General features: G+C 43.1%; 1 protein-coding gene across 3 annotated transcripts in view; it reads left to right on the top strand.

Moving 5' to 3' along the window:
* The window catches only part of ZNF395 (zinc finger protein 395), a 37,395-nt gene extending 22,173 nt beyond the window's left edge, over positions 1-15,222 (top strand). For 2 of the 3 annotated variants that reach the window (XM_077291747.1, XM_077291749.1), the window contains exons 3-10: positions 6,134-6,375; positions 6,685-6,791; positions 7,027-7,262; positions 7,345-7,445; positions 9,022-9,280; positions 9,591-9,686; positions 9,949-10,052; positions 12,249-13,388. In XM_077291747.1, coding sequence (XP_077147862.1) covers positions 6,134-6,375; positions 6,685-6,791; positions 7,027-7,262; positions 7,345-7,445; positions 9,022-9,280; positions 9,591-9,686; positions 9,949-10,052; positions 12,249-12,360 — 1,257 coding nt within the window. In that variant the 3' untranslated portion in view covers positions 12,361-13,388. Of the gene's footprint in view, positions 1-6,133; positions 6,376-6,684; positions 6,792-7,026; positions 7,263-7,344; positions 7,446-9,021; positions 9,281-9,590; positions 9,687-9,948; positions 10,053-12,248 lie in introns of all 3 variants that reach the window. The other variant, XR_013222003.1, reaches the window with a different exon arrangement.
* The last annotated feature ends 1,299 nt before the right edge of the window (positions 15,223-16,521 follow it).

The following is a 16,521-nucleotide window of genomic DNA, read 5'->3' as shown; positions in this document are numbered from 1 at the left end:
GTACACAGTGACTGCACCAGCAGAATAGTGAGTGCAGCTCTGGAGTATAATACAGGATGTAACTCAGGATCAGTAATGTATGTACACAGTGACTGCACCAGCAGAATAGTGAGTGCAGCTCTGGAGTATAATACAGGAGGTAACTCAGGATCAGTAATGTAATGTATGTACACAGTGACTGCACCAGCAGAATAGTGAGGGCAGCTCTGGGGTATAATACAGGATGTAACTCAGGATCAGTAATGTAATGTATGTACACAATGACTGCACCAGCAGAATAGTGAGTGCAGCTCTGGGGTATAATACAGGATGTAACTCAGGATCAGTAATGTAATGTATGCACACAGTGACTGCACCAGCAGAATAGCGAGTGCAACTCTGGATATAATACAGGGTGTAACTCAGGATCAGTAATATAATGTATGTACACAGTGACTGCACCAGCAGAATAGTGAGGGCAGCTCTGGGGTATAATACAGGATGTAACTCAGGATCAGTAATGTAATGTATGTACACAGTGACTGCACCAGCAGAATAGTGAGTGCAGCTCTGGAGTATAATACAGGATGTAACTCAGGATCAGTAATGTATGTACACAGTGACTGCACCAGCAGAATAGTGAGTGCAGCTCTGGAGTATAATACAGGATGTAACTCGGGATCAGTAATGTATGTACACAGTGACTGCACCAGCAGAATAGTGAGTGCAGCTCTGGGATATAATACAGGATGTAACTCAGGATCAGTAATGTAATGTATGTACACTGTGACTGCACCAGCAGAATAGTGAGTGCAGCTCTGGAGTATAATACAGGATGTAACTCAGGATCAGTAATATAATGTATGTACACAGTGACTGCACCAGCAGAATAGCGAGTGCAGCTCTGGAGTATAATAGAGGATGTAACTCAGGATCAGTATTATAATGTATGTACACAGTGACTGCACCAGCAGAATAGTGAGTGCAGCACTGGAGTATAATACAGAATGTAACTCAGGATCAGTAATGTAATGTATGTACACTGTGACTGCACCAGCAGAATATTGAGTGCAGCTCTGGAGTATAATACAGGAGGTAACTCAGGATCAGTAATGTAATGTATGTACACAGTGACTGCACCAGCAGAATAGCGAGTGCAACTCTGGAGTATAATACAGGGTGTAACTCAGGATCAGTAATGTAATGTATGTACACAGTGACTGCACCAGCAGAATAGCGAGTGCAGCTCTGGAGTATAATACAGGATGTAACTCAGGATCAGTAATGTAATGTATGTACACAGTGACTGCACCAGCAGAATAGCGAGTGCAGCTCTGGAGTATAATACAGGATGTAACTCGGGATCAGTAATGTATGTACACAGTGACTGCACCAGCAGAATAGTGAGTGCAGCTCTGGGATATAATACAGGATGTAACTCAGGATCAGTAATGTAATGTATGTACACAGTGACTGCACCAGCAGAATAGTCAGTGCAGCTCTGGAGTATAATACAGGATGTAACTCAGGATCAGTAATGTATGTACACAGTGACTGCACCAGCAGAATAGTGAGTGCAGTTCTGGGGTATAATACAGGATGTAACTCAGGATCAGTAATGTAATGTATGTACACAGTGACTGCACCAGCAGAATAGTGAGTGCAGCTCTGGGATATAATACAGGACGTAACTCAGGATCAGTAATGTATGTACACAGTGACTGCACCAGCAGAATAGTGAGTGCAGCTCTGGAGTATAATAAAGGAGGTAACTCAGGATCAGTAATGTAATGTATGTACACAGTGACTGCACCAGCAGAATAGTGAGTGCAGCTCTGGAGTATTATACAGGATGTAACTCAGGATCAGTAATGTATGTACACAGTGACTGCACCAGCAGAATAGTGAGTGCAGCTCTGGAGTATAATACAGGATGTAACTCAGGATCAGTAATGTATGTACACAGTGACTGCACCAGCAGAATAGTGAGTGCAGCTCTGGAGTATAATACAGGATGTAACTCGGGATCAGTAATGTATGTACACAGTGACTGCACCAGCAGAATAGTGAGTGCAGCTCTGGGATATAATACAGGATGTAACTCAGGATCAGTAATGTAATGTATGTACACTGTGACTGCACCAGCAGAATAGTGAGTGCAGCTCTGGAGTATAATACAGGGTGTAACTCAGGATCAGTAATGTAATGTATGTACACAGTGACTGCACCAGCAGAATAGTGAGTGCAGCTCTGGGGTATAATACAGGAGGTAACTCAGGATCAGTAATGTAATGTATGTACACAGTGACTGCACCAGCAGAATAGTGAGGGCAGCTCTGGGGTATAATACATTACATTACTGATCCTGAGTTACATCCTGTATTATACCCCAGAGCTGCCCTCACTATTCTGCTGGTGCAGTCATTGTGTACATACATTACATTACTGATCCTGAGTTACATCCTGTATGTACACAATGACTGCACCAGCAGAATAGTGAGTGCAGCTCTGAGGTATAATACAGGATGTAACTCAGGATCAGTAATGTATGTATGTACACAGTGACTGCACCAGCAGAATAGTGAGTGCAGCTCTGGAGTATAATACAGGATGTAACTCAGGATCAGTAATGTAATGTATGTACACAGTGACTGCACCAGCAGAATAGTGAGTGCAGCTCTGGGGTATAATACAGGAGGTAACTCAGGATCAGTAATGTAATGTATGTACACAGTGACTGCACCAGCAGAATAGTGAGTGCAGCTCTGGAGTATAATACAGGATGTAACTCAGGATCAGTAATGTAATGTATGTACACAGTGACTGCACCAGCAGAATAGTGAGTGCAGCTCTGGAGTATAATACAGGAGGTAACTCAGGATCAGTAATGTATGTACACAGTGACTGCACCAGCAGAATAGTGAGTGCAGCTCTGGGGTATAATACAGGATGTAACTCAGGATCAGTAATGTAATGTATGTACACAGTGACTGCACCAGCAGAATAGCGAGTGCAGCTCTGGAGTATAATACAGGATGTAACTCAGGATCAGTAATGTAATGTATGTACACAGTGACTGCACCAGCAGAATAGCGAGTGCAACTCTGGAGTATAATACAGGGTGTAACTCAGGATCAGTAATGTAATGTATGTACACAGTGACTGCACCAGCAGAATAGTGAGTGCAGCTCTGGAGTATAATACAGGATGTAACTCAGGATCAGTAATGTATGTACACAGTGACTGCACCAGCAGAATAGTGAGTGCAGCTCTGGAGTATAATACAGGATGTAACTCGGGATCAGTAATGTATGTACACAGTGACTGCACCAGCAGAATAGTGAGGGCAGCTCTGGGGTATAATACATTACATTACTGATCCTGAGTTACATCCTGTATTATACCCCAGAGCTGCCCTCACTATTCTGCTGGTGCAGTCATTGTGTACATACATTACATTACTGATCCTGAGTTACATCCTGTATGTACACAATGACTGCACCAGCAGAATAGTGAGTGCAGCTCTGAGGTATAATACAGGATGTAACTCAGGATCAGTAATGTATGTATGTACACAGTGACTGCACCAGCAGAATAGTGAGTGCAGCTCTGGAGTATAATACAGGATGTAACTCAGGATCAGTAATGTAATGTATGTACACAGTGACTGCACCAGCAGAATAGTGAGTGCAGCTCTGGGGTATAATACAGGAGGTAACTCAGGATCAGTAATGTAATGTATGTACACAGTGACTGCACCAGCAGAATAGTGAGTGCAGCTCTGGAGTATAATACAGGATGTAACTCAGGATCAGTAATGTAATGTATGTACACAGTGACTGCACCAGCAGAATAGTGAGTGCAGCTCTGGAGTATAATACAGGAGGTAACTCAGGATCAGTAATGTATGTACACAGTGACTGCACCAGCAGAATAGTGAGTGCAGCTCTGGGGTATAATACAGGATGTAACTCAGGATCAGTAATGTAATGTATGTACACAGTGACTGCACCAGCAGAATAGCGAGTGCAGCTCTGGAGTATAATACAGGATGTAACTCAGGATCAGTAATGTAATGTATGTACACAGTGACTGCACCAGCAGAATAGCGAGTGCAACTCTGGAGTATAATACAGGGTGTAACTCAGGATCAGTAATGTAATGTATGTACACAGTGACTGCACCAGCAGAATAGTGAGTGCAGCTCTGGAGTATAATACAGGATGTAACTCAGGATCAGTAATGTATGTACACAGTGACTGCACCAGCAGAATAGTGAGTGCAGCTCTGGAGTATAATACAGGATGTAACTCGGGATCAGTAATGTATGTACACAGTGACTGCACCAGCAGAATAGTGAGTGCAGCTCTGGGATATAATACAGGATGTAACTCAGGATCAGTAATGTAATGTATGTACACTGTGACTGCACCAGCAGAATAGTGAGTGCAGCTCTGGGGTATAATACAGGATGTAACTCAGGATCAGTAATGTAATGTATGTACACAGTGACTGCACCAGCAGAATAGCGAGTGCAACTCTGGAGTATAATACAGGGTGTAACTCAGGATCAGTAATGTAATGTATGTACACAGTGACTGCACCAGCAGAATAGTGAGTGCAGCTCTGGGGTATAATACAGGATGTAACTCAGGATCAGTAATGTATGTACACAGTGACTGCACCAGCAGAATAGTGAGTGCAGCTCTGGGATATAATACAGGATGTAACTCAGGATCAGTAATGTAATGTATGTACACAGTGACTGCACCAGCAGAATAGTCAGTGCAGCTCTGGAGTATAATACAGGATATAACTCAGGATCAGTAATGTAATGTATGTACACAGTGACTGCACCAGCAGAATAGTGAGTGCAGCTCTGGGGTATAATACAGGATGTAACTCAGGATCAGTAATGTATGTACACAGTGACTGCACCAGCAGAATAGTGAGTGCAGTTCTGGGATATAATACAGGACGTAACTCAGGATCAGTAATGTAATGTATGTACACAGTGACTGCACCAGCAGAATAGTGAGTGCAGCTCTGGAGTATAATACAGGAGGTAACTCAGGATCAGTAATGTAATGTATGTACACTGTGACTGCACCAGCAGAATAGCGAGTGCAGCTCTGGAGTATAATACAGGATGTAACTCAGGATCAGTATTGTTATGTATGTACACAGTGACTGCACCAGCAGAATAGTGAGTGCAGCTCTGGAGTATTATACAGGATGTAACTCAGGATCAGTAATGTATGTACACTGTGACTGCACCAGCAGAATAGTGAGTGCAGCTCTGGAGTATAATACAGGGTGTAACTCAGGATCAGTAATGTAATGTATGTACACAGTGACTGCACCAGCAGAATAGTGAGTGCAGCTCTGGGGTATAATACAGGAGGTAACTCAGGATCAGTAATGTAATGTATGTACACAGTGACTGCACCAGCAGAATAGTGAGGGCAGCTCTGGGGTATAATACAGGATGTAACTCAGGATCAGTAATGTATGTACACAATGACTGCACCAGCAGAATAGTGAGTGCAGCTCTGGGGTATAATACAGGATGTAACTCAGGATCAGTAATGTATGTATGTACACAGTGACTGCACCAGCAGAATAGTGAGTGCAGCTCTGGAGTATAATACAGGATGTAACTCAGGATCAGTAATGTAATGTATGTACACAGTGACTGCACCAGCAGAATAGTGAGCGCAGCTCTGGAGTATAATACAGGATGTAACTCAGGATCAGTAATGTAATGTATGTACACAGTGACTGCACCAGCAGAATAGTGAGCGCAGCTCTGGAGTATAATGCAGGAGTTAACTCAGGATCAGTAATGTAATGTATGTACACAGTGACTGTACCAGCAGAATAGTGAGCGCAGCTCTGGAGTATAATGCAGGAGTTAACTCAGGATCAGTAATGTAAAGTATGTACACAGTGACTGCACCAGCAGAATAGTGAGTGCAGCTCTGGGGTATAATACAGGAGGTAACTCAGGATCAGTAATGTATGTACACAGTGGCTGCACCAGCAGAATAGTGAGTGCAGCTCTGGGGTATAACACAGGATGAGTAATACCAGCGTGCTGCTGCACAGTATATAGTATACGCCATGTGGTGCTGACGTCCCGTGTATTTGGCAGGTGTACATCACACACAACGGTCAGGAATGTGCCGGTTTGGTAGAACAACACAACCACGTGGACGATGAGGTGAAGATTTTTGCTTTTGATCTCGGGCTGCATTTGTGCAGAAAGACAGAAGACGTGCGTCTCGCGGAGGCTCCGAGAACCATGAGTGTCCCCATGGAGCAGGCCGTGTCCTGCAGCCCCTCGTCCAGCGCCGCTCAGAGGATGGTGTCTCGCAGCATTGACGTTCCTAAGAGGTGAGTGGCGCCTCCGGTTGCTCGTTGCTCGCTGACTATTGCTGCTTCTTATATTTTTTTACTCTTCACAATTTTTACCATTTTTCAGCAATAAATTGGTAAATTTTTGGTTTATATCCTAAATAAAAAAAAAAAAAAAAGTGCTTGCGACAGCTGAGGGTTTGTTACAGTGTGCCAGTCTAGACCTTCGTCTTGTATCCAGACTGACGCATTGTCTCCGGCCCGGACTGTTGTTCTCCTACAAGCCTTGAGCCGTATTTCATTCACTGACAACCTGCAGAGATGTTGACTGATCTCTTTCTCTTCCAGGCGCTCGGACGCGGTGGACATGGATGAAATGATGGCGGCGATGGTCCTCACCAGCCTGTCCTGCAGCCCCATCGTCCAGAGCCCACCCTGCAGCGACATCATCCCAGGTGAGAGATTGGGGTCTTCTCGAGATCTCTGCTTGCTGTGCGTGATTTCCATCCATTACCTGCACTGATACATTGTAACAAATAAGCCTGGCAGGAGTGAGAGCTATGATGAGACTGGATGCCATTGTAGCAAACCTTCAGCTGTGAGAAGTGATAGTTTTAGATTCCGTTCACTGACAGCAAGCAGATCTTGTATTCCTTTCCTTTATTCTCATCCTTTATTTTTTGCTCTCAGCTCCTCAAGTCACCTGCGACCTATGGAAGGAAAGCGGAGACGTGTCGGACAGTGGCAGCAGCACCACCAGCGGGCACTGGAGCGTGGAGTGTGGCGCCTCCACCCCGTCCCCTCCGCACACCGAGGCCAGCCCCAAGTACACGAGCGAGGTGTTCAGTGCTTCCCATGTGGATGAAGGATTTGAGACGGACCCTGACCCCTTCCTCCTGGACGAGCCGGCCCCCAGGAAGCGGAAGGTAACGCCCCCGAGGAGCCGACCACGGCACTTGGGTTTTCATTCCTTTTGTCTTCTCCATTGACTTCTCTCGTTTCTTCCAGAACTCGGTGAAGGTGATGTACAAGTGTCTGTGGCCGAACTGTGGAAAACTGCTGCGCTCCATCGTGGGCATAAAGCGCCACGTGAAGACCCAACATCTGGGGTAAGTGGCAATCTTCTCCTCCCCAAGATTACCGCCATGTAGAGCGCCGCTCCGATAGTATGGAAACTCCGAACTATCACATGTAATTACTACTTCTGCAGTTATAGGTCATCCCGGGTCTCTGTTCAATCCACTGTAAAATATTGTAAATTCATTCCAACCTTTATTATGCTTCAGAGCTGCAATCACAATACAGCATTCTTCAGTATTTCCTGCTTGTTCTATGATATGTATTCAAGTCATCTTTACAACAGATAAGAAGAAAACACTAATTACCCAGACCAGTAATGTATGTACACAGTGACTGCACCAGCAGAATAGTGAGTGCAGCTCTGGAGTATAATACAGGATGTAACTCAGGATCAGTAATGTATGTACACAGTGACTGCACCAGCAGAATAGTGAGTGCAGCTCTGGAGTATAATACAGGATCAGTAATGTATGTACACAGTGACTGCACCAGCAGACTAGTGAGTACAGCTCTGGAGTATAATACAGGATGTAGCTCAGGATCAGTAATGTAATGCATGTACACAGCGACTGCACCAGCAGAATAGTGAGTGCAGCTCTGGGGTATAATACAGGATGTAACTCAGGATCAGTAATGTAATGTATGTACAGAGTGACTGCACCAGCAGAATAGTGAGTGCAGGTCTGGGATATAATACAGGATGTAACTCAGGATCAGTAATGTAATGTATGTACACAGTGACTGCACCAGCAGAATAGTGAGTGCAGCTCTGGAGTATAATACAGGATGTAACTCAGGATCAGTAATGTAATGTATGTACACAGTGACTGCACCAGCAGAATAGTGAGTGCAGCTCTGGGGTATAATACAGGAGGTAACTCAGGATCAGTAATGTAATGTATGTACACAGTGACTGCACCAGCAGAATAGTGAGTGCAGCTCTGGAGTATAATACAGGATGTAACTCAGGATCAGTAATGTAATGTATGTACACAGTGACTGCACCAGCAGAATAGTGAGTGCAGGTCTGGGATATAATACAGGATGTAACTCAGGATCAGTAATGTAATGTATGTACACAGTGACTGCACTAGCAGAATAGTGAGTACAGCTCTGGAGTATAATACAGGATGTAACTCAGGATCAGTAATGTAATGTATGTACACAGTGACTGCACCAGCAGAATAGTGAGTGCAGGTCTGGGATATAATACAGGATGTAACTCAGGATCAGTAATGTAATGTATGTACACAGTGACTGCACCAGCAGAATAGTGAGTGCAGCTCTGGGGTATAATACAGGATGTAACTCAGGATCAGTAATGTAATGTATGTACACAGTGACTGCTCCAGCAGAATAGTGAGTGCAGCTCTGGGGTATAATACAGGATGTAACTCGGGATCAGTAATGTAATGTATGTACACAGTGACTGCACCAGCAGAATAGTGAGTGCAGCTCTGGGGTATAATACAGGATGTAACTCAGGATCAGTAATGTAATGTATGTACACAGTGACTGCTCCAGCAGAATAGTGAGTGCAGCTCTGGGGTATAATACAGGATGTAACTTGGGTTCAGGCCTTTGACCTCTGGCTTCACTTTGTAGTGATGGGATGGATTCTGATCAGCGTAAGAGAGAGGAGGATTTCTACTACACAGAGGTCCAGATGAAGGAGGAGTCTGAGCCGGAGAGCACCCCCCGGAGCCCCAGCACGGTTACTGCGCCTCTTCTCATCCAGCCTGTGGCGCCCCCGCTGGTGACCCCGGCTCTGGAGGTGCCCAGTGTGGAGTCTCCGTTGCCCAGTGCCCTCAGTCAGTCGGCTCCCGGCTCCTTCTGGCACATCCAGGCCGATCACGCTTACCAGGTAACTGAGCGCAGAACTTCTACAGCTGCGTGCGGCCAATAATCATCGGCCATTTTTCGTCAGTCACAGGACATCTAAGCGGCTCTTTGTCTTGTGACTGTCCATTATGACAATGTGTGAGACGCTATGGAGGCGCCGCTTATCCCCATGGGCTCTGTAGGACTCGCACATTCCCCTGTGATCAGTAATAATTGTGGATGCTATTCTTCACAAAACCTAATGTGTTATGTGTTTTATAGCAGAATTATGAAGGCAGCTCTGAAGGAGAAGATTTCCGTTTAAAGCTGTGTATGCATTTTCCTTTTCGCAGGCGTTGCCTTCCATCCAGATCCCAGTCTCCCCTCATATCTTCACCAGTATAAGCTGGGCGGCCGCGGCTCCCTCCACGCTCCCAACCCTCTCTCCAGTAAGTCCGATGGGCGCTCTGCTCTTCTTACGTCTCTTCTTGCTGTCACTTTTATTTATTTTTTTTTGCCGTTCTATACTCCATTCTGAGATAAAACAGCCCCGACTGCCGCATGTAACATTATAACAGAGGAGTCACTAGACTGTATGCAACTGTAACAAACCCTCAGCTGCGAGACATCTGAAGCCATGGGGGCTGTTATAACCGGTCAGGTGTGTTGTAATGTGATGGATTTTAACGCGTTTCATCCTCCTCCTCCCAGATCAGGAGCCGGTCGCTCAGTTTCAGTGAGCAGCAGCCACAGACTCCATCCATAAAGTCCCATCTGATTGTGGCCTCGCCACCCCGAGCGTCTAATGGCAGCAGGTACGTTTCTCCACAGACTAAGAAATCTCTCTAATCAAAAAATTTTTTTTAATAAAATCTGCTCCTAACAATTTTGGGGAAAACAATTTTTTTTTTTTTTGTGCCCATGAGTGATAGGGTAAAATGTTTAACTTTTGCAGCAGGCTGTAAATTGAGGTGCTTGTGCAGCGTCATTTCCTGTGTGACCACTAGAGGTCAGCATTAATTTAGAAAAAAACAAAAACTTCAGAATTCTGACACCAGATGTTACACTACAAACTACAGAAGGTCTGAAATTTGCTTGATAATTTGATTCTGGTGAATTCACTCTGAAAATCCTTGACACAGTGGCTGTATAAGGCTCTTTTTAAACTTTTATGTCATTCTCTGTCTGGTCCACCTTACCCTGATTAAAGGCTCCTCAGTGTCCCTCCTCTCTTCTGCAGCTGCGTCTCCACTTAACAAGTCCGATTATCAGCTCCTCGGTGACCTATTTGCTGTTGCTGCTAAATTTCCACCATCTAAAATAATGCCGCATCAGTGTCCCTCCTCCCTGCTGCTGCTGAATCCCTGCCAACCGAGCCTGATTGACACCTCAGTGTCCCTCCTCCCTGCTGAGATCCCTGCCAACCGAGCCTGATTGATGACACCTCAGTGTCCCCCCTCCCTGCTGCTGCTGAATCCCTGCCAACCAAGAATCGAGCCTGATTGATGACACCTCAGTGTCCCCCCTCCCTGCTGCTGCTGAGATCCCACTGCTCAGTACAAGCTGCAGCTGTATCTCAGGCTGGGTTTGCGAATGGAGACTGAATTCACTTGGACACTTAAATTTTCTCTCTATAACTGGTCTTATGATTTTCATATTCCTTTTTTCCCCACAGTAAGTACACCCGTCTCATTAGGTCTACAAGATCTTTGTAGTAATCTATGCATTTTGATGGCAGATCTGCTTTAAATATAAAGGACTCTTCTGGCACAAAATGACGAATGCTCTTCATTTCCCCACCAGTCATACTCTATTCCTGCAGCGCTGATGTTCCCGGTGCTCACTCATGTGAATCCCTCAGAATTTTCCTTATTTCTTCATAAATTTGACCTAAAACTACTTCCAATTTTACCCGTGTCGTAAAAGTAGATAAAGAAGCAAATGAAACAAATGAGTCGCAAATAAACGTTCTAATTTTTTTTAATGAGGAAAATGCTCCAGTATCACATGTCTGTGAGTGGCAGAAGTATGTGAACCCTCGGTGTCCGGTGTGACCTCCTGTGCAGTGATAACTGCAGATAAACTTCTCCGGTAATTGCTGATTATTCCTGCACATCGGATGGAGGAGTTTTAGCCCATTTGTCCCTATAAAACCCCTTCTCCTCTGTTATATTGGTGGTTTTCCTCCATCATCTCCTTCCACAACACTTCCATTGGATTAGTCAGGACTGGGACTCGGCCGTTCCAGAACTTTACCCTTGCTCTTCTCTAACCTTTCTTCTGTAGAACGACTTGCCTTTGGGTCGTTGTCTTGTTCCATGACCCACGTTCTCCTGAAATTTAGCTCATGGACAGACGTCTGGACATTTTCCATTAGAATTTGAGACTATTCATAATTTTTTGGTCCGTCTGTGATGGTGGCCATCCTGGTCCTGATGCAGAAAAACAGCCCAAACCCTCATAACTACCACTACTGTGACGTTGCAGTCCTGCCATGCACACCATTGTTGATCAGTGTCCTCCTGATGGTGAACTCATGAACGCTGACATTACCTAATGTGAGAGAGGCCTTTAGTTGTTTAGAAGTTTCCTTGGGTTCCTTTGTGATCTCGCAGACTATTATACGCCTTTCTATTGGGAATGATCTTTGTGGGTTGTCCACTTCTGGGGAGGGTAATTTCCCACACAATTTGTCTGAATGTGGATTAATGGAGTCCAAACCTTTTTAGAGATGTTTTTTCCAGCCTGAAGACAATCGACATCTTCTCTTCTGATGTCCTGAGATGTCTCCTTTGTTCGTGCCATGAATACTCTTGACTTTTCCAGATTCCTGCTCTTCAAATAAAACAGGTCACCCACTCACGCACCTGATTGAAAACACTAGACTCTAGTTTCACCTTCAAATTATGGTTGTGAACTATAGAAAATTTTGAAGGGTTCACAAACTTTCATCTTCCACTGTTATTGTAGGGCTGTGCTTATATATAATTTGTTATTTTATGTCTTTAAAGGAAAGTTCGTGGTGAAGCCAAGAAATGCCGTAAGGTCTATGGCATTGAACACCGGGACCAGTGGTGCACCGCCTGCCGGTGGAAAAAAGCCTGCCAGAGGTTCCTCGACTGAACCCCTTGCCACTTTTGTGCAGAACCTGAACGTCTCCCAAGAGGCGGACATATGTAGCTTCAAGGCTCCTAGAGTTTGATTTCGAAGCATTTCTGAAAAAGTGGTGACTAAAGACTGTAAGAATTGTAAATGACGAAACCTGTACATCCTTGTATGTCGGCCAGATTTTTTTTAATCTGTAGGAATTTCTTTTTTTATTATTTGCTAGATGGACGTGTAGGGACCAAAGTGTTCAAACTTTTTTTTTTTAAATCCCTCATTGCTACAAATTTTAAAGTTTTACGCAGTTTCGAGATACCCGTCCTTGTTGTATATAGCGTCAGCTCATAGATCTGTACATGTCCGACACCACGTCTACACTTGTTCTTATATTATTGTTACATGATTTTTTTCTTTTTATGCAAAAAGTTGTTGTATATACAGTAAAAGATGCATTTTTGACTCCTGCAGCGTCCAGGGTCCATCAAACAGCAGAAATCTGAAATTCCACTTTTTGTTCTTATTAGGCGATTTTGTACGTCTATTCAGAACTATTGTATAGTGCCCTATTGGGCAGATTGAGCAGCGAGTCACGGAAATTGCGGTCCGGAGACTATTCCACTAAAAGGACCATTTTTCAGTCCTATATCTAATCATGTGGTGCTCTGTGTCTTCGGTAGGCCAAGTGCTTACGTTGATCAGTAATGTATTGAGCAGCTGTACTCCCGTCTATTGGTACCTTTTTGTGCACAGGATAAAAAATACTATTTTGTGGTTTTAGCCAGTTTTCCAGAGCAGCTCTGTGTGTCCAGTCTGAAGAACCTCTACAAGGAGACATCCAAGAGCAGCTCTTTGTGTCCAGTGTGAGAAACCTCTACAAGGAGACATCCAAGAGCAGCTCTTTGTGTCCAGTCTGAGGAACCTCAACAAGGAGTCCTCCCAAGAGCAGCTCCTTGTGTCCAGTCTGAGGAACCTCTACAAGGAGACATCCAAGAGCAGCTCCTTGTGTCCAGTCTGAGGAACCTCTACAAGGAGACCTCCCAAGAGCAGCTCCTTGTGTCCAGTCTGAGGAACCTCTACAAGGAGACATCCAAGAGCAGCTCTTTGTGTCCAGTCTGAGGAACCTCAAAGGAGACCTCAAAATCCAACATTTTCACCATAAGGTGGATAGTTGCTGTGAAATACTAAATTATGTTGGCCATGGTGCCCTGTCTTTGGCACTAGAGCAGAAAGGATGACCCAATGCCCAACATTCTTCAACCTAAATATTGAAGACCTTTCTCGATCTCCTCAAAAGATGCATGTGTCACCACCAATTCTTGCATCAGAAATGGGGGGAAAAGTGATAATTATTCTATCTAAGGTCTTAAACAATAGACAATCTTCACTTTTTTTTTGTCACCGATTTCTACCCATACAAAAAAAGGTCATCTAGTTGGGTGGTCGTCCACCGATTGAAACCATTGTTATCAACTTATGAATTACGTCACGTTCTTATGACTAGAGATGACTTAAAATTTGTGGTCGGACGTCTCCATTATTGGAAGTTGTCCATCGTGAGAGGTCAACATCATCTCTACTCATGACCAAATAGCTTTTCCCTTCTGTGTAGTTGGTCCCTTGTAAAAGGGTTGGGTAAACATGGTTTTGTTTGGTCAACCCATTCATGAATCGCTTGACTGTTTCTGGAAAACTGGTTCGACCTACAAAATAGACCATTTGGTGCTTTTTTTTAATGTAAAGGTGCTAAGTAGGACCAGTATTCAACAGAGGAATCCTAACTTAATGCAAATTTTGTCCCAAACCGGTATAATATTCGTGGTCTGTAGGGTTCTGAAGGGCAAGGCAGTTGGGTGGTCTCTTTAGATTATCAAGACAAGTGTTCCTCAACCCTAGTCCTTCGAAGACCTCTAACAGGCTAGGTGGTGCTCTCCATAGGATCTTCTGTTTGGAGATACTTGAGGACTAGTGTTAAGGGCCCCACCTCTACTCACAAACTGCATAAATGGCCAATCTCTTGCTCTTTTGACCCAAAACTTGCTCCTCTGAATATTGGTTTGGCCCAAAAATGACCATCTCCACCAAGAATTCTGTGGTCTTCCGGTTTGGTTCTCCTCTGTTTTGTGCTGATTTAAAGGCAAAAGTCTTGGCGCAAACCATTTTTTACAAGGTGCTGTTCAAAAAACCAACTAGTTGCACATCAGTATTCTGAAGATTTATCATTATACCTTAAAGCACTTATTAAGTTGTGATACTGGACGGCTCGGGAGTCATCTAATACAGTTTCATCATGTTGGATGAGGTCAACCAACTGGCCCATAAAAAGTCATTGTCATGTCCAGTGTGAACAAGATGAAAGTATGTGACACCCCCACCTTTCCTAGCTCCAAGTAGGAGTGGTCCTTACAGCTTTGATGCACCTTTTTAAGGATTTTTAGATTTATTTTTTTTTACTTTTGTGTATTTAGTTTTTTCTATCAATGTGAATGTATCTCTATAGTAAACATTTTGCATTTCATAGCTGAGCTTCTGCGCAAAAAGTTGGAAGGATCAGAATTTGCTTTTTACATGGATTATGTGTATTCATTATACAAGGAGAAATAAAATATAAACCCCATAATCCAATATATAAAGTGCTGCTGATTGCATGACGCGGTGTCTGGCCCATACTGGAAAAAGGGGACTTCAAATATACATGTAGCAATTTTAAAAAGTTTTTATTTTTTTATAGTTTGCTGCTGCTCTGGAGCTAGTGTAATAACGCTATACACTTATCCTCTTTTAATGCTTGTTTAGAATATTTTTTTATGAAACCACTCAGACCCAGGGGTATATTATCCCTAAAATATTTTTCCCATTAGAACATCTATAGCCAAAATGCTTAAAAAAAAAAATTGGGCCCTTTACTTCTATTTAAAATCTGTTATTTTTTGTTTTTAAAACCCACAAAAAATAGGCCTGTCACACTCCATTTTGGGGTTTAACTGTTAAAGAACTGCAGGTGGACAGAGGACTATTAATCTCCTTACACTTCCATTCGCATTGTGCAAATGTTTAGGAAGATTTTGGTGTGCTATAGAATTATTTAAAGTGGATTTGTCACACAGTTCAAAAGTGGATAATTATTGCTAATATTTTATTCCTGTTGTTCCCCTGAGTATTCCTGTTTTTGTTTTTTCTAAAACCGTCATACGGTTCCAGAGATCTGGGCCTTTTTAGTGCTAATTCTCATTGTCTGCTCCGAGGGGGCGGTCCCTCACGACACTCCCCCAAGGAATCCTGTAGAGAATAGCACTATATACAAAGTCCTATATCTCTGGAACCGTGTGGCGGATTTTGAAAAAATAAAAACTGGAATACTCAGGAGAGCAAGTGGAATAAATTGAGAACATGTGGTTGTTCTTGACCTGGATACCTGTCTATTTTAAAGGCGTTATTCGATGGACTCGGAACTTTTCATAACAAATTAATTGCAGTAAAAGTGACCATATATATACAGCCATGGTTTATGATTAGGAATGGAGTGTTTATAACTGCTTTACCTCTTCTGATGATATTTTTCTGGCCTAACATTAACATTGGGGCAACTACCCCTTAATGGAGTATTTTTTAATTACGTTTTTTGTATATAAACTTGAATGTGATATCGGTTTGGTCTCTTGAAGTTTATAAGGCAGCTTAAGAAAATATTGCCACCACTGTAAACTACGTTTTTTTTTTTTCTAGTATTTTACAGTGTAGGTTGGATGTACGCAGGACCATAGCCATTCTAGGTGACCATTTCAATAAGCGGGTGCAGTAAAGTGAGTTTTCGTAATTAGATTTTTTTTTTTTTGCCCTACTCAAATTTTCTCTCAATCACATAGAAATATATATATTTTTTTTTTTGGGGTGGGGGCAACTATGTTTTATACTTTTTTAAAAAAAACAAATTTGAAAAAAACAAATTATCCATCTGTGTTGATTTTTGGTGACTGTTTTTTTAATTATCAATGCTATGTCAAATTTTTAATTTTCTATTCTCTGGTCACTTGGATAGAATTGTACCTTGATACATTTTTGGGCCGGAGTGTGGATGAGGTTATTTTCGCTTACACCCATTTTGAGTAATAATTAGTACATGGACGCTCATTACCGCTTTTTTTTTTTTTTTTTAATTTTCGTTTTAAAAGATCGCCGTAA

This window comes from Ranitomeya variabilis, chromosome 2 (assembly GCF_051348905.1).
Source record: "Ranitomeya variabilis isolate aRanVar5 chromosome 2, aRanVar5.hap1, whole genome shotgun sequence".
NCBI lineage: Eukaryota > Metazoa > Chordata > Amphibia > Anura > Dendrobatidae > Ranitomeya > Ranitomeya variabilis.
This window is presented reverse-complemented; position numbering and strand designations above follow the sequence as displayed.